Below are 25,342 nucleotides of genomic sequence, written 5' to 3'. Positions count from 1 at the left end.
CTAGCATTATGCTCAACGCTTTAAGACACCTATTATGCTCATAATTATGCCGGCATAATCGGCAGGTCCCTACGTATATGAAATGAGTAATCAAGATATTCAACAAGTTAACAATGAGAAGGACCTTGGTATAACTACAGTCGACCAAATGAAATTTTATCTACGGTACATACGTACATCATTTGCCACCAGCAAGGCTATTTGTACTTTGGCCTTATCAAGAAGTCGTTTGTAAATCTCACCAAGGAAACATTTACATGCTTATTCACAACAATTGTTCCCCCTCAACTTGAATGCGCAGATGGCAATGTTATCTCGGGACCATTCTATGCTTTAGACCAAGAAAAAGTAGTAGTGAATGGCTACAAATTAGTTCCATTTATTAAACATCTGACATACCAAGAAAGAATTGAAGTGCTTAACCTGTCATCATTGAAATAAGTATGGATGGTTACGTGGTGATATGATTACAATTTACAGTATTTTCCATAACATTTATGATCTACACACTAGTAGGGCTGGGCGGTTTCTCGGTATTATAGTAATACCGCGGTATTGCAATGAAACGATATCTGTATCGCGTAGATTTCGGTGAAACGATAATATCACGATATCGATATTATTACGATTTTTAGTGTTTGTGACAGCTTATTAAGCCCTTAAGGTTGTTATAATGCACCTCAAATAATCACGTGATACTACTGCAAACAAGGACCTAGTACTAGCTAGTCAAATTTTTTTACAAAGATCGAGATACTCTAATAGAACAGTCAGCTAGGATCGAGATACCCTAATAAAGCAGTCAGCTACTCTAATATAGCAGTCATCTTTAATAACCGCGATAAATAGTAATATCGTGATATATTTCTGCACGATATATCGTGAAGCGAAACTCCAATACCGCCCAACCCTACACACTAGTCAATTTTTTACTTTTCCAACTTACAGCAATACTAGAAGTCACCCATTTAAGATATTTAAACAACAAATATCAAGAGATGCAAATGCATCAACACTCTTCACACAAAACAATGTCTCAAAAAATAATAGTATAATAGTGTCCAAAGTTTCCAACAACATACAAGACAGCCTAATATGAAAGCGAATTCAGCATAAAATTATTCAAACCTAACTTAGAGTTCTCTAAATGTACTAAATCTAATACCTACTTTATAATAGTAGCTAGTATTTAGTTTCTACATTTTAGGCAAAAGTTCATAGAACAGCATGTAGGCTTCACAATTTTTGACCTCTGCAAAGCCTCTTTTGCACTAGTTGATTGATGTGTCACTTGTTCGGAACCATTTACCATCATGGGCAGCACTTTGATCATAAACTCCTTTACCAACTGGTTGCACAGTGGTTCTCTGAGGTCTGTGTCGTACATATGCTACATAGTGGCCAAATCCAAGTGTTGCTCCCATATGTTGGACAACAGCATACAGACCATAATAGATATTATTATTGCTGTCCCCAAATTTCTACATAAAAATTAATACACAATAGTCAACATATTTAAAGACAAAACTAACAAATAAAAATTATGACAATAAACATTTCTATGTACACAATTTCACTGAGGCATACCTCCAAACAAGTGTTACTGCAGTAAGGTGCCACATCCAGCATAGGAGTAAATGACATATAATTGCTGTTCTTTGTGACCTGGAAAGGGCCGATACTAAACCTCTTCAAGTGTAAAATCAAAACTGGTGGTAGCTCATGGATCAACATCTGCTTAGCAACCAGGCAAAGTACCGCATTGTCACCACCGGCACCTTCACAATATGTAACAGTATTATATATATATATAACCAAGACACAAACAGTAGAGTGTAGTACAGTCCAAAGCATGCCAACCAGTGTGTTATAACAGAAAGAAGAATCTCTGCCTGATGTATAGGACAGGCCACACTGAAATATGAATGGCCAAAAGTTTGGTTTTCTTCTCTACACATTCTTTACAGTAACCGCCATAAAACACAATGTAGTACTCTAGTAAATGAAATAGGTTCAACCTACAACACTGCTTAAAGTTTCTTAGTTTACTAGATTGGTATATCCCCAGTATATGGAACAGTAAACAATTTACTTTTTTAGTAGCTTTACAGTAAACACACATTCACTGATGTTTGACTGAGAGTTTAAAACTTAATAAAACAACATGTTCAATAACTAAAAGTTGCTTGACTGGTTTTTGTAACCAGTTTATTGTAGTGTGCGATCTGGTATTTTAGCGCATGTGACTTATAAACTGGTATTTTGACTTATAAACTGGATTTATTGCGATCTGGTATTTATTGTGACTAATAAACTGGATTTATTGTGACTTATAAACTGGATTTATTGCGATCTGGTATTTTAGCGCATGTGACTTATAAACTGGTATTTTAGCGCATGTGACTTATAAACTGGTTTTTGTAACCAGTTTATTGTAGTGTGCGATCTGGTATTTTAGCGCATCTGGTATTTTAGCGCATGTGACTTATTGTAGTGTGCGAATGGCATGTGACTTTTAGCGCATGTGACTTTTAGCGCATGTGACTTATGTGACTGTAGCGCAATAAATCCCTTGACACTGATCCCTGCATGTTAACTTAAATTTATTGTGAACAATAAATTACATTTAACATGGCATACTTCCACTTATACCCTGTAGACAAACAGCAAACCCTACACCAACATCACATATTGTATCTGGGTCTTCTCCCTGCAGATTATATACACTTGCGTATTGTGTCCTCACTATGTGAGGCCTCAACCACCCAACCACCACACCGTGACTCAGAAGATACCGCATGTAAGTTTTTTGGGTCACCAATGGGCCAACCGAGGAGGGAAATATGTGCACTTTGACGGATCTAACACATCAGTACACATGTGCCGGGTAGTAATTATCAGCACACACATGTGTCAGGTAGGGCACATCAGCACACACGTGCCGGAGAGAACACATCAGCACACACACGTGCCGGGTAGGAAACATTACATCAGCACACACACGTGCCGGGAAAAAAAGGACACATCAGCACACACACGTGCCAAACAGGACACCTCAGCACACACACGTGCCGGATAGGACATATTAGCACACACACGTACCGGATAGGACATGTCAGCACACACACGTGCCGGCAAGGGACATATCAGCACACACACGTGCCAGGAAGGGAATATCAGCACACACACATGTGCTGGGAGGGGACATCTCAGCACACACACGTGCCAGGAAGGGACTTATCAGCACACACATGTGCTGGGAAGGGACATATAAGCACATACACGTGCCAGGAAGGAACATATCAACACATACACGTGCTGGTAAGGACACATCAGTACACACGTACTAGATGGAGTTTATCTACTTTGTATTTTAATAATGAATTTGCAAGCTTCAGCGCCCAATTTACCGCCAAATAATTTTTTTGTGAGATGTTTACTGTATTTTCATAATGACATTTCTTTATTTGTTATCTATTTGTTTTTTAGTCACTGGCCCAGTGCCTCTCCCCAGCTGCCCATTGTGCCAGATGTGAACAGAAGTGCAGTGACATGTCAAGAAGAAAACTTACTCCGTTTTACAACCTTTGAAAAGCATTGCTGCATTTGAATATACATAATATAAAGTGTATACATGAAATAGGTTTCTGTACACATGATGCTAAATGAGTTTCTACTATAAAATCTATTGTACCATGATATGTGAGTTACTATGTATGTGCAAGTGTACATCATTGATCCCAGTTAGTGCTAATGTAAATCAGGGTTCCAGGTAGTGTTAACTGGTACTGAAGCTGCTGATAGTTGTTGTGAAGTTGCGGCAATGACACTTTGTGGGCAGCGAGTGTAGCACATATAGGCATTGCTATTCCATCTTCCAAGTGTTTTTATCAAGTATGGAGGTAGCCCCACTGCTGCTGCTGTAGTTGCTGCCCCAATCCTGAAGCTGTGTGATGCGTAATCAGATGGGCTCATACCAGTGCAGGATAATAGCTGACGCACCTCAGCGGTAAGCTGAGGATGGGACAGGGGTGAGTAGGTGCCCGCACAGAATACTAAGTGATGTGGTTGCTTTGCAGTGATCAAATTAGCGTACTTGTTTAGAGCTTGTACTGGACAGGTGGTTGTCAAAGAGGAATAGACCTGAATTGATTGCCCTCTCCTGAAGGGGTCCGTTTTTGATTGCCGTAGTGTAATGGTAAGATGATCATCATGGATAAGCATATCTGACCACGTTAGACTTAAACATTCGCTAGCTCTTAGAAAACCATAAAATGACAAAGTAAATGCTGCCCATAGTAAACGTTGGTCTAAAAGTGACTTTTGGGAGGAACGTAGCTGAGATTTCAGTGTTCTTAACAAATTGATGGTGATAGGCAGCCTTGTCCGTTCCACACAACTCTGTTTACAGCGAATGCCTCTACAGACTAAATGTAATGATTCATCAGTAGTGGGGTCAGGGAAGCCAGTTTCAATATGCATTAGGTGAATGGCGGCTAAGTACACTTTTATTGTTTTATATGACACTGATTGACTTTTTTCTACACAAAAATATTGTAAGGTGAGAGATGAAGCTGGTGTAGGCGTAATATTAAAACGGGAGCAGAATGAGAAATATGCATTCAAGCCTGACTGATAGGTGCGTCGGGTTGACTGAGCGACACCATTATATCTGCACTGCAGGAGGCGGCAATGAAGGCTTGCTGAGACCAAGCAGGAATGTTGTCTGGGTGCAGGTTGGCCTTTGGAGCTAGTTTCCTGAACCGATCTTGCTGGAAACGAGAAAGAGCATCCGCGATTACATTATTAACACCAGGTATGTGTTGGACACACACATTAAAGTTATTGTGGGCAGCACAGAAAAACAGCATGCATACCAGAGCCATGATCTCGGGAGACTTGCTGGTACCAGACTCCCATATGTCAACTACAGTCTGGTTATCACAGTGAACACGGATTTTTCTGCGTTGCCATAGTGAGCCCCATGAATGGGCTGACAACACAATGGCATAAAGTTCTTTCCATGCAATACTCATTGTGGTTTGCGGTGTGGACCAATGGGCTGAGATCCATCTCCCTGCCCAGTATGCACCCCATCCCTCATTACCAGAGGCATCTGTGAATAGTTCCATTGTGCTGCTTGATGTCCAGTGAGACTCAAGTATTAAACTCCTGCCTGACCATTGTGGCAAGACTTCTAGCCACCACTTCAAATCTAGTTTAGCCTCCTGAGACAGAGGAAGGTGATAGTGTAGTTTTTCAACAGTTGTGCTAATGTCAATTAGCCTTCGCAAGAAGATCCTACCCGATGGAATGACCTTACAGGCAAAGGAGAGTTTGCCTATTAAAGATAAAAGTTCACGTTTAGTGCACCGACGGCGCCAGTAAAGCTGGTTAAGCTCCACTAGTAAAGAATCCTTGTGTTCTTGAGTGATGTTAGCTACCATAGCTACAGTGTCAAGATGTATTCCAAGGAAAGTAATGGAAGTGGATGGACCTTCAATCTTGGAAGGTTTTATAGGGGCATGAATCTGTTTGCAGAGTGGCAACATAGAATTAAGATTACAAATACAAATCAGAGATTGGGGTGGGCCCGCAGTTAAAAAATCATCGAGATAATGTAATAAGTGATGGACACCATAGTTATTCATCAGAATCCAATGTATTGCCTCAGATAAACGGTTAAATAGATATGGCGAAGACCTCAACCCAAAGGGTAAACAGGTGTCAATGTAGAAGCGTGTTTTCCAGCATATTCCCAGAAGGTTCCATTGGGATGGGTGTACTGGGATAAGCCTGAAAGCGTCCTTTAGGTATTTTTTACTTAGCAATGTACCGGGACCCATCTGGTTAATAAAATCGTATGCATCATCTATAGTACAGTACAATAGGGAGTAATCATCGGGATCAATAAAATGGTTAATGCTTATCCACCCCAAAAACACCTTCACTGTAAAAAAGGCGCGCCCAAGAAACTACAAGTACCTGGAACCCAATGTAAAAAAGAAAAAGAAAAATCAGCTTAGCTGAAGTGAAAAGTAACTGGTAACTTAAAGAGCTGATATCTGAAGCGGCCAAGAATACAATTACTAAAGTTTAATCCATGCAAGAACACCTAGGCTATAAAACAGGTGTATGCATGAAAGTAACTGGCAACTGAAATGGCTGATATCTGAAGCGGCCAAGAATGAATGGTCATATACAACTAATTCAAATATTTAACACTGAACCTTTATAATTCAGCTGTGTTCTATATTCACTCTTGCTGCATCGTGAAGTAATTTCTTTTAACTCTAATTGGCTGGTAATTTGGCCGCCTTTTTTAATAGTCAGTATAATAGAGCAAAAAAAGGCGGCCAAATTACCAGCCAATTAGAGTTAAAAGAAATTACTTTACGATGCAGTAAGAGTGAATATAGAACACAGCTGAATTATAAAGGTTCAGTGTTAAATATTTGAATTAGTTGTATATGACCATTCATTCTTGGCCGCTTCAGATATCCGCCATTTCAGTTGCCAGTTACTTTCACGTATACACCTGTTTTATAGCCAAGATGTTCTTGCATGGATTAAACTTTAGTAATTATATTCTTGGCCGCTTCAGATATCAGCTCTTTAAGTTACCAGTTACTTTTCACTGCAGCTAAGCTGATTTTTCTTTTTCTTTTTTACATTGGGTTCCAGGTACTTGTAGTTTCTTGGGCGCGCCTTTTTTACAGCGAAGGTGTTTTTGGGGTGGATATCACTCATTTTTGTCACTCTACATTTGGTTTTAAAAGGTAATTTTTTGGAAATGAGCAATTAACATTAATGTAGAATATTATCTTGGAGAGTCAGTAAAATCCATACATAATAATGATTGTTTCATAACATCGTAAATTCGGAAGTATGAATTTACGGTGTAGTATGACTGTTCTATTAGAGTAAATTTATCTTTACTGCCTGCACGTCATGAATATATCTCATATCTGTGCATGTCAAATGCTTCAGACACCTAATTAAACTTGCAAGTGCCTAATTAGTTCACAGTTGCTACACAGCTATAAATACATTTGTAATTGTTATCATCATAATCATTTATCATGTTATAACCATTTTTTAATATTTTGGTCACAACTTCAGGATTAGAGCAGCAGAGAAAGGAATAGAGGACTCAACCATCAAGACTTGTATATGGGAGATGGAACAGTGTTGCAATGGACAATGCCGGTACTAACCCCTCAAGGGTGTTGCAGTACAGTATAGATGCAAGACCAGAGCCTCGATCGTCACCTTTTGACTGTGGTCACAACTTCAGGATTGGAGCAGCAGAGAAAGGAATGGAGGACTCAATCATCAAGACTCGGGGAGATGGAATAGTATTGCCATGGACAATGCCAGCAATAACCCCTCAAGGATGTCACAGTGCAGTATCGATACAACCACTCCAACCAGTACATAAGACCAGAGCTCGATCATCACCTTTTGACTGAAATTTTTATACTTGATGAAGCAATTAAAACAAAAAAGTTGTAGTACTTGTACTTTCCTGAGGGAACATGTCCCCAGAGTCCCAGACTCCCTTGCCTGTTCAGCAAAATAATAGGATTAGCCTTACTACCACTTTCACCTTTATTCTTGGCCTGAATGTACATATTAGCAACATAATACAGTAGCTGTAGATAATGCTAGTTAATGCCCCTAGGCAGAGCTATAGGGGTGGGAATTTTTCCCTACTATCATACTATCATAGTAGTTCTTCTCGCAGTTCTTTGCCTGGCCATCATCAACTGCTGTCCATCAACTGCTGTCAAAACATTAGTCTCGTCCCCCAGACCCTTCCTCAAGCATGCTTATCACACAAAAATAACTTAGTTTAGCAGTGCACAAACAATTATTCATTGACAGCTTATACTACACTTACCGCATTGTTGAACCATGTATACCACCAGAATCCACCAGATTGACAACTAACACGTGATCTATTCAGGGGAAATCTCGTGGAAAGTCCCTAATTACCTTAAGCGGACACTCATGATACGTGCTTTTAAATTGAATGGTTTAAGAATGTAACTGGATGGTGAGGTGTACTTTAATCGGCTCGACTTTACTGAGAAACTCGAGCCCCTTGTGAGAAACTACATAGCTTGAGCAACGCTTGAAAAAGTAAGAGTCCGGCAAGAATACTGAGGGACTCTATGATATATGCCGGTCTTGAATGCTAACGAAATGAGGAGTGAAGTTTGTGCAACGTGTCACATCGCCACACACTGATTCACCGTGTTTGTGCGATACGGTTTTTGGACCTGTCCACCAGATGTTGAAAGGAAATTCATTCCACCACATGTTGAAAGGAAATTCATTCCAACTTGTGAAGTTATTGGTATACTCATTGTTGGGGTCCATGGGGACATCGATGATCATTTACCAGTCAGCTGTAAGTAATGTCACAACAGAAGGAAAGGAACCATTTCCATACCCCTATGGCATACTGATTTTCCAGGTCAGTTTATGTACACCCAACCACAGAAATGTAGAACTGTGGTTGCAGGTGGAAAATAAACACCTTTTTACTCAGTTACAAGAGATTCACCCAGCTGGGATAAAATGTTGAAGTGAATGTCATTAGTACCTACTTGCGGTTCATCAGGTATTGGACAATTCCAAGTGTCCAGATTATGCAGTTGTCCTCATGTTCAAGTTTACACGTTTAGGCAAGTTCCACAACATCCTATAATCTATTACTATATCAGTGTGGAATAATGCTTATATAATAGTTTTCATATTCCAGGCTTTAGGTATGTGTATTGTATTTAACACCTGCTTGTTGGTTTTTGCAGGCTATCTGGTCATACTGGTTTATCCACTAGCAGTTGAATGTGATCATGGTACATATGTAAGTTGAGACCATGCAGGAACAAAGATACAGGTGTCATGAATTTCAGGTCAGTTGACATTCAGAGGAATTGTATTATTGCAATTGTTCTTTTTGTAGTTATCAATTATCAGTGACCAGTTTGTGATAGCGTACTTTTGTTTGACTTATGACCAAATGTTCTGGTTTACATGCTTACCCAACAGTTATGTTACTCACTTAACCTGCATATGGGATATATATATATTTTTAGTTCATTTTGATTATTCATCCTTTATTGGTACAGCCTGGCATATTGATTTTTTGCACATTCTCTTTTTAATTCAGTGCCTGCTGGATTGTTTTGTCAGATATCGAAACAAATGTCTTTGGTGTTGCGACCGATGTTCCAGGTCAGTTTGCATGTGTGTTTAATTTAAGGTTGACTTCAGTGCCTGCTTATTCTTTTACAGGTCTCGGTATTGAGTGTCATGAATTTCAGGTCAGTTGACGTACAGAAGAATTGTATTATTGCAATTGTTGTTTTTGCAGTTATCAATTATCACTGTATACTAGTGATGTGAATTTGCAGGTCAGTCTACTCAGATGTATCAGGCATAGTGTTGATGGGTTCGAACAAGTATCCAGAGTAGACTGTAGTGGCATCAAGGGTGTTAATTTCCAGGTCAGTTTACATGTTGTGATGTTAGTGATTTTTTCCTAGTACCCAGATATTAAGTGTATTGTATTTAATGCCCACCTGTTATGTTTTTAAATTATGGTATATCAGTGTAGACAGTGCAACAGTAAGCCTTCTGTGTTGTAGTAACTATTTGTTTCATAATATTATGCTGTTGTCCCGGAATGGCACAATTTTTGGGCAACCAGTGTGAAGTCCAGTGGTACAAACATTGTATTATGACCAAGTTGTGATAGCGTACTTTTGTTTGACTAATGTCCTAATGTTCTGGTTTGACTAATGTCCTAATGTTCTGGTTTAACATGCTTACCCAACAGTTATGTTATTCATTCACTTAGCCTGGGATATAATTTTTGTTCATTTTGATTATCCATGCTATTATTGACACAGCCCGGCATATTGATTTTTTGTATATTCTCTTTTAATTCAGTGCCTGCTGGATTGTGTCATCAGATATCGAAATAAGTGTTTTTGGTGTTGCGACCGATGTTCTAGGTCAGTTGCATGAGTGTTTAATTTAAGGTTAACTTCAGTGCCTGCTTATTCTTTTACAGGTCTCAGTATTGTCATGCTGACATACAAGAAATCATCACTATTGTTGAAACTATTTTTAGTCAAGTCTTGATGTGATGTTAATTAACGTTGTTACACATTGTTGTATGTTTACCATATGGCAAGAAATTATCATGGCCATCATGAAATTTGAATATTGTGTAAGTTGTGTGGACCAACCCCAACTCATACATGGTCACTGGCAAACCACGAACCACATTCGAGCCACAACACCACGAACCACATTCGAGCAATCCATTACAAAATTTTGTTGCACCATTTGCGTGTGCATAATACTTAATGAAAGCCAGAACACAAGCTACATGGTACACACTACATAGAGGTGGTAACCCCTAAAGGCTTGTTACCTTTTGTATTCACCTTATCGGCCTTTGTGGTTAATCTATTAAAAATTACATGTAAATAGAGAATTGAAGAGTATGCTTAAAGCACCTTCGCTAGTGATTTTGTTCTTCAAACCATAAGACAACTGGCGATTTATAAACGCTCGCATGGGGTGTGGTACTAAATGGAATTTAAAAGATTTCTGCTTAAAATGCCATCCCTAGGGAACTTACGGTTCAGCACGCTGTCACGACTTGTTTATCAGGCATTAGAGTTTGTGTCCACGTCGTGTCTTTAAAAGTTATTGTAGGGATTAGAGGTTGATTGAAGAAAATACGCGTATAGGCAAACCAGGATTGGATAATGTCAGTGCTAGATGGACTATACAAACACGGCTATGTTGACTGGTTGACTGGTATAATGTGACAGTAGTTGTAACATAAGGTAGAGAAATAAAGTGAAATACACCTATTTTTTATTTTGCGATGGTTACTTTTTTATTTTAGCGAGGTCGCAAGAAAACTATGAAGATGATGATGATGATAACGACTCCTAAAGATTTTTTATCACGTAACGCAATACAAATCTATTGAGAGATGTTGCGTAATTTAGGACTAATATTGCAAAACCGGCCCTACACGTAAATAACTCACAGTAGTGGCCGCGCATCTTTTAATTGGGCGTGCGCTTTGTAGTTTCTTGGCCGCGCGACTCACTACCGTGAGTCTGATATATGGTGGTGCAGATAAATGATAAATTATTCTCCATCCACCATCATGCTTAGGGACTAAGTCCAGTCCCAATGTCCAAAAATTTGGTAGGGGAGGAGTTTGAAAAGGTCCTAAAATACGTCCTAACTGGCACTCCTTTCTGAGGGTGGCATCAATAACAGTGAGCTGTTGATATGCGGAGACTAAATTATTTGCATGATAAGAAAATTGAGGTCCTTTGTAGCCAATAGAACAGCCATGGCATAGGTCATTAATAAGCTGCTCAACGAAAGCTTTGTTGGGGTGATTACTTAATTCCCGTTTGAGAACAAACGGTCGTAAAGGAGTCCAAGGTTTTGGTTTAATAAGTGGCGCCACCCCTGTTGGGGCAGAACCGTGCACTGTGGCTGGCACCACATATTTCGCAGATGTGTAGGAAGTTACACGGGATACGTCGGCAGGTTGAACGATTGAAGGCGTGACAGGTTCGCCTTGGCTGTTGGAAGCTTGACTGTTTGTTTGATCCGCCCTCACTGGGGTGCTCCCTTCAGTGGAAGCTAATAACAGGGTTGGTTGTTGGGTGTTGGTCTCTATTTGGTGCTGAAACAGGTTGGGGACGAAAAAGACAATTTTCTGGGTAATGAGTTGTTGCACCGCAATAACCACAAGGCCACTTAGTTGAGGAAGAGGTCCCTGAAAATAATTCCAGCCACAATTCATTTTCACGCACATCCCACCGCAGGAGGGGGTCTGATGCTGCTAGGGTGTGGAACCGCACATCATAATTTAGCCAAGCCGAGGGTGGGTGATGATTACTAACTGATGTGATGATACGTTGGTATGCAATCAGGGATGGTGCACGGGAAGGGGCATGTTCAACTATGATGGCTAAATAGATGTTCCATGCCTCCATCCATGATTGGAATGAAGAAATCTTTTTTGAAGTTTGTGTGGGCCTAACTACAAAGTCGTCATTCCCAGAAGTTAACTGCACAGTAAATGATTTTTGTGGTTCTGGGGGTTGGCTACTCGAGAACATGGCTTTGGGCAGTAATAGATTAAAATCAACGAACTCACCACTAATTATCTTTTCCCTTAGTTTTGCTGTCACTGGTGGTAATGACACTGCTGGGGTCTGAGTTCTAGTGAGTGATGTGTCAAAGGTGCTCCTATGGGAGTTACCAGTTGCCATGATTCTCGCCGCTGGTGGGGAATGAACAGGTGGGTGTTCAGAGACAACAGATAGTGCTTCCCCTGACTCATCACTTGATGAGGTACCTTGAAGTTGGGTGGTGTCAATTGGTGTAGGAGCAGTGGTTGAAATGTTGGTTGGTGGGTTGCTGGCCTGATGGCTGTTGAGTGAGGTGGTCAAGAGTTTTATCATGTCATCTAGCTTAGACACAGTTTGCGTGAGGGGTGATTGCTGTTGCGTCCCAGTGCTGGTCGTTGCTTCTTCGTCGGTCTGCTGGTGTTGCGTCCTAGTGCTGGTCGTTGCTTCTTCGTCGGTCTGCTGGTGTTGCGACCCCCTGCCGTTCGCCGCTTGCTCCTCGGTCTGTTGCTGAGTTGTACCTGACGCTTGCTCCCCAGTCTGTTACTGAGTTGCGCCTGATGCCTGGGATTGGGTCTCAGGTGAACTTCGTCCCGAGGCTATTTGCTCTGGTGAGGCTTGTTCTGTATTGGAGTTTGAGGCACGAGGTGAATGGCGCTTGGTGGGTGGTTGGGTAGTACCACTTTTTCTTCGCTTTGGCATGACGAGTAACCGGGCTAAATCAACACAAATACATGAAAGACACACGATACTTGACAATTATAATGCACAGTTTTGGATCCTGATAAGTGTATTCCCAGTATTCTGCTGCTGTTTCTATAATTGTATTGCTAGTATCCCGCTGCTGTTTCTTCACACTATTGACAGGTGAGCAAAACGTGGCTGGAAACTTGTTTGACTGGTTTTTGTAACCGGTTTATTGTAGTGCGCGATCTGGTATTTTAGCGCATGTGACTTATACTAGCTGTAGCGCAATAAATCCCTTTACACTGATCCCTGCATGTTAACTTAAATTTATTGTGAACAATAAATTACATTTAAACATGGCATATGTGGTTCCTCAAACATAAATAGCTACATTTAGTTATATCGGTATTGTATCAGTTTCAAAATGATTAATCCATATCGTATCAGTATCGGATCGGTTTAGTTTTCTTATATCGGTACATATCTAGAAACAATGCATTCTTAGTAGCCATTTGTTTAGACAGGCTTTCTCTCTTCTGGTGTTTTTCTAGTGCAGGCATAATTTTCTAGTACAGTGCTAGTATAAAGCTACATGTTATCAACACACGGTTAGCCAGGGTTGAGCGCATGCATGGTCTACTGCTTTTACCAAACCTGCTGGCAGTCTGGCTACACAATGGAGCTCTGAGTTGCGCGGCTGTAATGCTGGCTAAAGACCTATGCTGTTTCTTGGTTACCAATTCAGCCATTTTTTTCCCAATGGCTTCAATACGTTTTTATGGGTATCCACAGAATCCAGTTGTTACATTATACGCAATTAACACTAATTGCATTTTTAAGGTCTTTAAATAAACTGGTCTATTCAGAAAATATTTGTAGCTGACTGTTCTATTAGAATATCTCAATTGTTTATAAAGGTTATTTTAGGGTTGTGTAGGAGATATTATTGTACATCCTTCATGAATATACTGTGTGCATATAGCTATACAAATCAAAAACTTTAAAGTAAAGTAAAACAAAGGGGCCATTCTGGACCATTGGCATTTTACAGGTCATGCGATCCTGCAAGACCAAACAGTTATATGTATTAATACATGCTGTTGCATGCTTTGTTTAACTATCATTTAGCCCTCTAAACCTGTTGGTCCTGTTCTACATCCTTTGCACACACACGCACACTACATCAGCAAACAAGACACTCACCATAATCATGCAGTTATAGCTTACAGTTCCTAATTAACTACACTGTTTTTGCATATGTAAAAATACAGTCATATTAAGTACTGTACATAGTTAGTATGCAGTTGGCTGAGTTATGGCCAAGCAGTAGTAGTTTAGAAACATAGCACGGACAAGTTACATTCATAAAAGTGAAAAAGATTTTCTACTCTTAAGGTATTTTTGAGACTTTAAACTGCGAATCAACTGGCATGGCCTTATACGTAAGGTCTACATTAACTGAAACATATAGTTTCTCAAATGCATGCCTTCTTCTGGCATTATTTGAAAAACCTTTGGCTGAACCATGCAAGTAATCAAATATTTTCTACACTACCTTCCACTATATCTGCATCACCACCTTCCCCTTCAGTGGACTGATCATCATTTTCTCAGGGTTTTGGTTGCTAATCAGTGTGTGGATCTTTCTCTCCTGGCGTACCTCCAAAGCTAGTTACATCTTCTATAAAACCACATTGTAAATTTCTTTCAAATTTTTGTTATACCAGTTGGCCTACCATATTGGTATCCTTTATTTGAATTTGTGGGATGTTTGTGAATATCATGGGACTGACCCTTTTCACTGTCATCCACTCTGCTTTTGCTGCAACAGTATTTTCTAAAAGAATAACAGCATCTTTACCATGATCCTGCTATTATGGTTTATAAGTAAATTTAAGTAAAATGGGATAGATACCTCCCAGTACATGTATACTGTTGCAATTGAAACACTGCCATGCATGTGTAAGCACTAGTCATTGAACAAACGGGTGGGGTTAGTTTGGCTAGGTTTGGTGATTTACAATGTGATTAATCATACTGTCTGAGTGGGGTTGCTTTCACAACATTCCTATTGTAACCTCTTATAACTATACCGCATTTGCCTAAGTGTACTGTATTGCCCGATTATCTGTATAACTGTACTGTATGACTCATACAGTAGAGTTATATGGATAATTGGTCGTACAGTATGCTGCATGGAAAATGTGACCATCTTAGCAAAACCCATTGAGCTTGCACAAGCACAAACTTTGAAAAAAACATAATTGGTACATGAAATTATATATGCTACAAAGAAAAGAATCCACAAGTTTTAATCAAGCCATTACTCAGAGAAGTAAGTCTCAAACCAATTAAACTTATACACCATGCTAATCACCCACTCATGGAGAGTTTGAATATCATTGTTTTGTTTCTGTAGCCCTAATGATATGCATGTCACGTGCATTTATTTGTGACACTGTAAATGTGAACAAGAAAAAGGCTAAATAAATCATGTATTAAACTTTGCACTTGGCACTGGGGTTGTTTCTTTTTGTATATGTTGAAGCATAGCCACGAGTGCTATATGAAAAATAAAACACGAGGCGCACAGCCGAGATACTAATAAAGCACAAGGCGAAGCCAAGTGCTTTTATCAAGGCCAAGCACCGAGTACTTTATTTTTCATATAACATGAGCAAGGTTATGCTTTAAATGATTTATGGAACTTTCTAATCGTGTAGCTTCACCATAAACTAGGACTCATAATTAACATGCATTGCATGAACTATTAGCAGCCTGAATGCACACAAATTAGTTTAACAAAGTAACTCACCATAGTTTGGTATGGTAGACATTCATCACGTATTTTGGCAGGTTTTGCTTGCAACCCACAATCGATTCTATTGTGAGCCACATGGTAAAATATTTCCGTGATATCTCCAGGACTTGTCCATTTACATTAACAAATGTAACAGCAATGTTACCTTCTCCCACCCATCATCGAAGCATTTAGGTACATCTATAAAAGCAATCCAGTGGTAGAACTCGTATTGGCTGGGGTGATTGATCACTCAGTGTGGCGAGGCTATCAGCCTTCACCGGCTTGGGTGATTAGTTGTACTGGCGTGGGTTCCGCAGGCTATTAGCCAGCACTAAAGCACATGGGCAACTGTGCTTTATTGCCCACAAAAAGTGCTTTATTGCACCGCAAAGAGTGCTTTATTCATTCAATAAAGCACTCTTTGTGGTCGATGAAGCACTGTTGGCCTGCTGAGAGTGTGCTTTATGAAATTTAAAGTACACTTTTCCCTTTGATCTCGTCCACGCAAAGTTCTATAAACCACTGTAAAATACTGGTGTAGTAACTCTATACAGACTTTGTGAACAGCGTTCCTATTAGGTTAACAGGCATTTAATTACTAAAAAACCATGTAGCAACAAGCCTCATAATAATGTATCTCTTTGAGTTGAATGGGGATATGTTCAGCAAAAGAAAATAATATAGAGCAGCCTTGAAACTTTGTATGAAATAAGAACTACACTTCCTTAGCAATGCATAGCAACATAATTATTTATAGAACAAAAATTAAATTATTTGTATGTGTGACTGGATTTTGGAAATTTATCCATACTGGCACATTGTCAATTCACAGAAAAACTTATTTCAATATTTTAAAGTGTTGTTTTTTACCAACCTTGGCAGATTTGATTAATGGATTTTTCACTAAAGATGGAGCAATTCATAACCTTTAAGAGCATCTGGTGGCCAAGGTAATCCTTGTAGAGTTTCTCACATAATTAGATAGTTTTTGACCAGTGTTGCTGTATCACGACTCTTCAAAATGGGGTGGAGGGTGGGGGTGGTGGGGCAGGCAAGAGATAGGCTACAAAATGGACAAGGATGGTAATTGAAGGTACCAGGCTACAAAATAGCTTATCAGAGGCAGATAATAGGCTGAAATTTCACAAAACAGACAAACCGTATTTACTCAATTTGTGCTGCTGTGCCACACCCTCGAATAGTACCGCAGTGCGGTATTATTCAAAGGTCTTTATCCTTGTTTCTGAAAATAATTTTAATTGTACTACACCCTCGAATAGTACTGCATTGTACTTTCGTAAATACTCTTTACTAATGCTCTCATACCTTTAGTATTAATCTCCATCTCAATTTAAGGAAGGAATTGTACTGGCAAAACTTAAACAGTTGTAACATAATCAAAATTCTGGATATTAGTTAATAAATTGACCACATAGCATGAGGCCTGACATGGTTGTGCTACAAAGACTTGAGTGAACCAAAGGTCTTGTATAGAAGAAGTAAGTAGCAATGTGTTGTGATTGTTTTATAAAGCTATGATGTAGAATATCTATAGTAGTGGCAGGTTTAAAATATTAGTAGCGCACCCTCGAATAGTACCGCAATGTGGCACTATTTGAAGGGTTTTATCCTTATTTTAGGGCAAAAAAATAATAGTACCTCTGGGGCACAAATCGAGTAAATGCGGTATATCACATATTCAGCTCCTTTCTCAGAGTGTTCAAACCCTCCACAGCACACCCCTGGTGTTCACAAACTGTGCAGATGTCTGGCATGGTTATATAGGTTGTCAGAAAACAGTCTATCAAAAGCATACCTGATTGGTAATCTGAATTTTATAAGTTGCACAACATCAAATCGTTTTTAAACGTGACTCAGCAAAAAACTGCACAAGTGTACTTTTCAATAAAATGAAATTTATAATTATAACTAGTATATTAAAAATTATAAATTTAAAAATAAAGTAGGAATCCAAGCAATAAAAAGTAGTGAAACAAGAGAAGAACGATGGTAGCTATTACAGCATAGCTCGGTGGGAAATCCCTACTTTGGCATGATATAGTCATTATTTTGTGTTCAATGCCAAAGTAGGAATTTCCCACCGAGCTATGCTGTAATAGCTACCGTCATTCTTCTCTTGTTTCACTACTTTTTGTCGCTTGGATTCCTAATTTATTTTTAAATTTATAATTTTTTATATACTAGTTTGTTTAGTTTTTTGTTAAGGCATACAGCTAGCTATAAACATGTGACTGTTCTATTAGGGTGACTGCTGTGTTAGAGTATCTCAAGGCAGCCTAAAAGATGTGCGCTTGCCCAAAAAGGGGCGTGGTTTTGATTGATTATAGAGTATGTCAAGTCAGCCTTCCAAATTGAAGGTGTGTGGTCACTGAAATACAGCTAGTGCAAAAGGGGTGTGCCATTGTGGTTTTAATCGGTAGATCGATAATGCGTAGAATGAAGAATGGGCGTGATATTGTAACCTATCGTGAAGCTATCTAGTACCAGTACCTCCATACAGTACCCTCCATCATAGATTATATCAGTAAGGAATATAATCTATTCCTCTGTACAGTAGTGTAGTCTAACCGCCTTAAATAATCTTGTGGCGTCTATTATGCTGCTTAAAGAATATGTTGATACAGAAAATTAACGCCTTGATATGGTTTCGTTGGATGAAGAAGACAAGCAGCCTGATTCAGGGGCGGATACAGGGGGGGTCAAAGGGGGCTCTTGACCCCCCCTCCAAAAATTTTCAGTATACCAAGATCGAGATACTCTAATAGAGCAGTCACTCTAATAAAGCAGTCACAGTATTAGAACAGTGTGTAGTGAGCTATTTAAGGATTTTTGTGTACTTTATCAGCTATAGATGTGTAATTGGTGAGGTGGGCAGCTATTTTCAGCTAGCTGTGACTTTTTTTTTTGGTCTCACCTATATCAAACCAGAGACAATGTAGTGCCTCAGTTCATTTTTGACCCTCCCTTTCCATAAGTCTGAATCCGCCCCTGGCCTGATTGAAGATCAAAGAAAAGACAAGGTGTAGAGGGCACACACTCGTCAGAACCCCAAGAGGCACATCCCACTGGTGAGTTTGTTATTGTTGCATAAAATGGTGGCCGTGCACTGCTTTGTTTGGCCTCTAGGCTTGCGACTGTGGTCAGTCAGGCAGTCAGTCTAAAATTCGAAGTTTTGGCGATTTTTAAAATTCTGTATCCGGTCACCTGTAAGCGTTTTGTTGTATTTAATGCTGCTTTATGTATTATATGGACTAGTACTATTCCGTAAAGGTGATTTTCGTCTTGTAAGATATCTCTAGGATGATTTTTAAAGGCAGGATTTTGGGCGGCGCGCAAACATTTCACATGGATTCCTACTTAAACGGTACAACTGTACCATTTGATAAGTGAAATTATGCATGTTATAAAGGAAATGCACAAGTTTTAATCAAGCCATTACTCAGTGAGGCAAGTTTCAAATCAAGTGATTATCTTATTCGCTCACTCATGGTATCTTTGTTTTGTTTCTATAACCTCCTGATGATGTATTTACCAATTCATGGTGAACATTTTTTGTCCTGTGATTCCAAAACTACTCAAGATCGTAGACTGAAAGTTAACTCTGGCAACCCATTCATACTGGACACCGCAAATTACATTAAGACAATAAAAGAAATTTAGAAACTGTGTGAACCATGCAGGTTTTCTTTAGAGATGGTCACAAATTAAATATTTCAAAATCAAAAGAAACAGGGATACAGTGGAACCTCAGTTATCCAAACACCTTGAGGCCAGGAGTGGTTCATAAGTCTGAAAAGTCCATATCTCTGAAACTGTGTATAAATAACCTTAAAATAGCATAATATGCACGTTTGTAAAAATTTCAGTATTATCAACTACCCTAATAGAACAGTCACTACTCTAATAGAGCAGTAATTTCTGTAGTTCGGTTAACTGAGAAGCCAGATAAGTGGGGTCCAGATAACCGAAGTTCCACTGTACTGCAATTTCCAAAAAAAAACTAAACTGAAATTGCATTTGTGGCCTCTACTAGTATATACTAGTCTATGCTAAAAAGCCTCCAATTGACTTGCTGAATCCGCATGCAGCAATGCATTATCTAAAGCAGTAGTTAACATGCATGCTCTATAAAGCAGTTAGGCAAAAAGCCAAGTACTTTACGCTGAATTTTTTTTGCATATCACAAAACACGGCAACAGTTTTATGCAACTATCCTAGTGGATAGAAGCTGAGGACACGTGATAAAATGATCTATCATGGCAGTGGTAGGGTTCCACTGGTTGTTGCATGTTAACAAGTACTAGTCCAGGTACAAGTTAGGAGGTATCTCTGGTGATCCGGCCTCCTTGTAGTTAAGCAAAATATGCTTTGAAAATAGGCTGTATTATGCTTTTGAACAGTGCTTAAAATCAAGCCTTTTCTGCTCAAAATTAAGCTTTCAAAACCACATTATGCTCAAGTGCTGACTGTTTTATTGGAGTATATGGCATTTCTTGTTGGCTGTATTAGAGTAAGTGACTGCTCTGTTAGAGTATCTCAATACTATTCTGCAAAGTGTAAATCATCAGCCGAGAAACAGTAATAATAATAATAACATTACACTTTTTCTATGAAAACAGTAATGAGGTATAGTATGTTCATGTTTTGCTGTATCATTGGCACACACATGCACACATTGTGCATTTCAATTATCCTATAAGCTGGCATAATGCTTGATGCCACCAAGCTCAAAATTATGCTGGTGCAAGCTTACTTTTAGTATTCAACAAGCCTTTAAGTTGATACAGTCATTATACTTCAATAATTTTCAGTATACTCAGCTGCCAAATAATGAGTTCTGGTAATAATGTTGGTGCTACCCAGCTATTGTTTTGGGTTGTTGCATTACTACTGATAAACTTTGTCGTAACTGTTTTGAAGTATTGTAAGAACAGTTGTCCAAGTCTATAAAGAATACTTCATACCACAACTGTACTTCATGAAAAGTAAAATACGTACACTTTGTCATTTAACTATGTCCATATAAATTTCTATAAATATGTAGATATATACCACACAAACATAATAGTATAACTAACATACAGTACATACATACATATTGCATGCACACACACACACACACGCACGCGCACACACACACGCACACATGCACGCACACATGCACGCACACACACACATACCTAAGACATTGGTATATCCAGTATAATGGACATAGCCATAATAAGCACTGACATAAGTGGCATCCACCCTAAAATTATATTATTTGAATTGTTAACTTTGTGTATGTCGATATATAAGCACTGATATTAACATCTCAGGAATGCATTAATGTAAAGCACTTACAATACTTTGAAATACAATGAAGCTCAGTATTACACTTAAAGTTAAAATGTATTTAACCACTATAAGCTTTTAACTAAGATACAAAGAATATGGCTGATGATCTTTCTTACTAATACCAATGTTGGCTTGCTCATCAACATGCTCTAATAGCACAGTCACATGAGATCAATGACATAAAAATTTTAATAATTCACACAAAAAGTTTTTATTGTGGGATTTAGGCTTAGTTAGTAGTTTCAAAGTATTATTCTATGAAAAAATGAGTGCTAAAAATAACTGTTTAGGAAATGTATGGACGCATATTTCTACCCACCATGTGTCAGCTATATATAAAGAAAACCACAAAACAACATAACTATAAGATAGTTACATTGAAATAGATTAGTCCAAAGTAATATCTTACTTCCCTTTCCCAATAGCTAAGCTAGTAGGCTTAGTTATTGCACTGTAGTACCATAATGGTAAAAGTAAAAATTTAATCCCACTCAAATGTTTAACTAACATTGTGTGTTGAAGCATAATGATGCTATGAAAAATGGTCTGAGGGCTATTATCCCACACTACACTATTAAAACCATGATCTATCATCAGAAACTAAAGTATAAGTGACCAGATTTGACAAAATCAGGCTTCCACACACATCAAATTCTTTGACTTTAACTGCTCGTAACTCCTACAATTTTTACAGTGAATTATGCAATGAAAGGCAAAATTTGAAATAGCAAACTGCTACATTGACTTACAGTCCTTTAAAATCACAAATCTAGATGTGTGTGGAAGCCTGGTTTGTCAAATCTAGTTTAAAAAACAAATGGGATGAGTACCTATTAGTTCTTTCACTTATTAGGTGCATGAGCATGCTTCAAGTACTACTTTTACCCCGACTGCTTGGTATACCATATACACCTCAAGCCTGTGGCTCAAGTGTATATGTGACTGGGCCTGCGAAAACAGGGCATGTGGGCACATGATTTTTGTCTACTGTTTCAGATTTTCATCACTCATAACTTTTTGTACTATTAGGCTACGGCAATTTTCAGCTCCTAGTAAGCATTTAATTGTCTTTATGATGCAAGTTACAGAATGCAAATATTCTGCTCCGGTACTGAGATATGACCTGTAACATGACAGAGTGTAGTTTGTGCCCACATGCCCGGTTTTGCAGCCCCGGTCACATATGGTAAGTACTTCTCATATACAACACCGTCTCGAGAGTGCAGGCAATTAAAAAACTCGTTCATTAAGAATGTGGCACCCATTTTGCTTGCAAGCATTCATCCCATTTCATTTTAAATGAATACTCACAAGTGAAATGGGTGCAACTCCTTTAATTAGTGGGATTTTAATCGCTTGCACTCTTGCGAGATGACTCTGCACTATATATCAGCAAATCCCTCACAGCCGTGGATACAAACACAGAAGATGTATAGCTCTTCTAATGATGATCCATTGCTTACTTTATCATCATCATCATCACCTACAAAATAGAAAAGAATCATGGAATAAGGTCTACACTAATCAAAAAAACATATACAGATAATTAGCACATAATACATTTTAACACAATAATAGCTAACTACCTGAACTTCCTTCAACAAATGGGTTTTGAGAATGCTCCTCTCTTAAACATACATAATGACTATGAAATGATTTAGTAAGATGTACTCAAGCTTACCTTTGTTTAACCATGTTGTATCATTACATAATCAGATATCCTGAATTACAAGCTAATAATAGCAAAGCTGATATAAACGTACATGTATGTACTCTACTTATAAGTCATGCAGTTCCCATTTCTTGTGTTATGCACCTACGCAAATTTATGGATACACTTGAAACAATGCACATAGGACAGAATAACTGTGTGGCTTAAGGTGTCTATAAGCATATCATGAGAGAGGCACCAATTTTAGCACTAGGAGTAATTGAATAATTACTGTTATAATCGGTACCGGTTGTGGTCAATCACTGAGCACTTGGCTCACAGTAAATTCAAATGGATCAATTCAACTTCCATGGGTAAATTTAAACTACAAACTTTTTTGTTAAAATGACCATCTAAAAGTGGTTATAACTAGACTAAATCGGTCAAAATAACTAGGGTAGGTCAATGTAACTGTTCACTTAGGATGTTGAAATAACATATTTGGGTAATTTCTATGGTCAAGTCTACTATGGCACAGATTAGATGACTAGCTAAATGGTTAAATTTACAGTACACTGGCCATTATAACATTTGTGTTACATCCCACAATCAAAAGTGAACATGGAGAACATAGGTTTTATATACAATTTGAAAACTCTATAAGATCAGGTATGTTTAAAGTATTAAGATGCAGTATGTAACAATCATTGTGAATATGTGTCACAGATAGATTAATTATGTTATTACTAATGATGACTGACTTACTAATTAATGTAAAGAAACAAACAAATATTTTGTGACGTGAGTTAATTTTACCACAGATGGTTAAAATAACCATGATGGCAAGGTTATTTCAAACACTTGGCTAGAGGTTGAAGAGACTTTAGGGCATTTGGGTAATATGACTGTATCTTACAAAGTTAAAATAACCAAGTACATCCTTGGGTCATTACTACCAAAAAATCGGTCATTTGAATTGCAGGTAAAACAACCCAAAAATTTGGGTCATTTGTACCCATTTGAATTTACAGTGCTGGGTTATAACATAACTTAAACTTTTTAAGTACCAGAAAGCTATAGTGCTCCGTATCCTAGATGTGCAATTTAATGTGCCGCTGTTCAACTTTTGGACAATTATCAATGCTTTAAAATGCTTTATAACATGCACAATAGATTTTTAATAGCTTTCATATTGTAATACCACTGTGTAACATTTTAGGTGCTACAAATTTATTTATTTTTTTTTTTTAGGTGCCACTAATCACATGTACCAAGTGTGAATAGTGCAGCTAGTCATACAGCAATGTTGACACAAAAAGTGCATGCCTTATGTTAGGTACACGTACTGTAAACACTACCGATTATCACTCAATATGCTGCAATTAGCTGTTTAGCATGTATGCCGGATTGTGGGATCACATAACTAAGTGCGTACAGTATACATAGCTGTATTTTTACAATCTGTGACTGGACCCGTCCTGGTAGTCTCGTGTGCCAGACGGTTTGTGTGGGGGCGGTAAATAAACCGTCTGGTCACTGTTGCACACATTCCGGGACCACTGCCGGAATGTTGGCAGAGCCAATCAGATCGCTTCGCGCACTCTGTGACGAAACAACCACTAATAATTCAAATTCTTAGTGTAATAAAGAACTGAATCTCGGCTACAGATCACTTTTTCGAAAGTTTAACAACGCCATGGGCTTAGGATCTTTGTTTCCCTAGTACAGGGCTCTTAAAAGCGTTCGTATAAGAACGATCGTGGTTCGCTACGGATTTGTGAAACGACAGAATTGTCGAGGAAGACGTTCAGCAATGTTTCGAATACGTCACCAGGACATTACCAGTACAATTATTGTCTTGGTCTGCTCAAAGAGGTGATTGGAACGATTATTGCATCATCCTTGGCGCAAAACAATTCCGTGATGTAATCTAATTGCATTCCAGTGAGTTCACGGAAAGTGTGCAACAGTGACCAGACAGTTTATTTGCCGCCCCCACACAAACCGTCTGGCACGCGAGACTACCGTCCTGGCCCCGCCCCTTTACTGAGTTTTGACACCGCCCAGCGATTGATGAGTGGAGCGGGACGTACGTTTAAACTACGTTACTACTCGGCATTATTGTACTACAAACTAATACAAAAAAGGTACTGTAGCTAGTCGCCCGTGACTCGGTGAGGACATCATGACAGGCTGGCCAGCATACGTAAATTACCTGTTGATATCGTTAGCAATGTATGAAGGCGATTATAAGGCTATAATAATGTTATTCTACAGATCTTACATTCTGATCAATCCAAGGCGGTGCCGGACGATCCGGTGCTCAGTCACGCAGCTAGGTAGACTTCATACAAGTGCGCGTGAATGACATGTGAATACCTTGAACTGATATTTCTTGGAAATGTTGTTAATGCGATTCACAGAATCAGGGTTCACAGAATCGCTGTGTCACGGGGAATATTTCGGTACTTTCCAGCCCATCGATGCGTAATTATGAGCTAAGTATATAACGTCATAATTTTGACAATTTAAGCTATTTGAGCTACATTATAACAGAATTCGTTCGTCTACGAGTTGCTTGTTTTTACAATTAAGAATTTTAGAACATTACCTGCCATCATCTTTGCCACTTTTTAGGCCCTGGTAGGGCAAAAA

General features: G+C 38.7%; 2 protein-coding genes across 7 annotated transcripts in view; one reads left to right on the top strand and one right to left on the bottom strand.

Annotated features, from left to right (window-relative positions):
• LOC136257452 (uncharacterized) overlaps nucleotides 1-10,240 on the top strand; it is a 226,695-nt gene extending 216,455 nt beyond the window's left edge. The window contains exons 1-8 of one of the 5 annotated variants that reach the window (XM_066050673.1): nucleotides 7,613-8,482; nucleotides 8,531-8,693; nucleotides 8,820-8,924; nucleotides 8,975-9,246; nucleotides 9,307-9,335; nucleotides 9,386-9,518; nucleotides 9,964-10,028; nucleotides 10,088-10,240. In XM_066050673.1, the coding sequence (XP_065906745.1) occupies nucleotides 9,217-9,246; nucleotides 9,307-9,335; nucleotides 9,386-9,518; nucleotides 9,964-10,028; nucleotides 10,088-10,163 (333 nt within the window). In that variant the 5' untranslated portion in view covers nucleotides 7,613-8,482; nucleotides 8,531-8,693; nucleotides 8,820-8,924; nucleotides 8,975-9,216 and the 3' untranslated portion in view covers nucleotides 10,164-10,240. Of the gene's footprint in view, nucleotides 1-7,612; nucleotides 8,483-8,530; nucleotides 8,694-8,819; nucleotides 8,925-8,974; nucleotides 9,247-9,306; nucleotides 9,519-9,963; nucleotides 10,029-10,087 lie in introns of those variants that run through there. The other 4 variants (XR_010702008.1, XM_066050672.1, XM_066050674.1 and 1 more) reach the window with 4 other exon arrangements.
• LOC136257451 (ubiquitin carboxyl-terminal hydrolase 16-like) overlaps nucleotides 1-25,124 on the bottom strand; it is a 96,924-nt gene extending 71,800 nt beyond the window's left edge. The window contains exons 1-5 of one of the 2 annotated variants that reach the window (XM_066050668.1): nucleotides 24,972-25,124; nucleotides 22,718-22,769; nucleotides 22,623-22,663; nucleotides 22,500-22,519; nucleotides 20,880-20,947 (exon numbers count right to left, since the gene is read on the bottom strand). In XM_066050668.1, coding sequence (XP_065906740.1) covers nucleotides 20,880-20,947; nucleotides 22,500-22,519; nucleotides 22,623-22,663; nucleotides 22,718-22,731 — 143 coding nt within the window. In that variant the 5' untranslated portion in view covers nucleotides 22,732-22,769; nucleotides 24,972-25,124. The remainder of the gene's footprint in view (nucleotides 1-20,879; nucleotides 20,948-22,499; nucleotides 22,520-22,622; nucleotides 22,664-22,717; nucleotides 22,770-24,971) is intronic. The other variant, XM_066050670.1, reaches the window with a different exon arrangement.
• Nucleotides 25,125-25,342: the final 218 nt, after the last annotated feature.

Source organism: Dysidea avara, chromosome 6 (genome assembly GCF_963678975.1).
Source record: "Dysidea avara chromosome 6, odDysAvar1.4, whole genome shotgun sequence".
NCBI classification, from domain to species: domain Eukaryota; kingdom Metazoa; phylum Porifera; class Demospongiae; order Dictyoceratida; family Dysideidae; genus Dysidea; species Dysidea avara.
The sequence above is the reverse complement of the archived record's forward strand: the minus strand, read 5'-3'. Positions and strand labels throughout refer to the sequence as shown.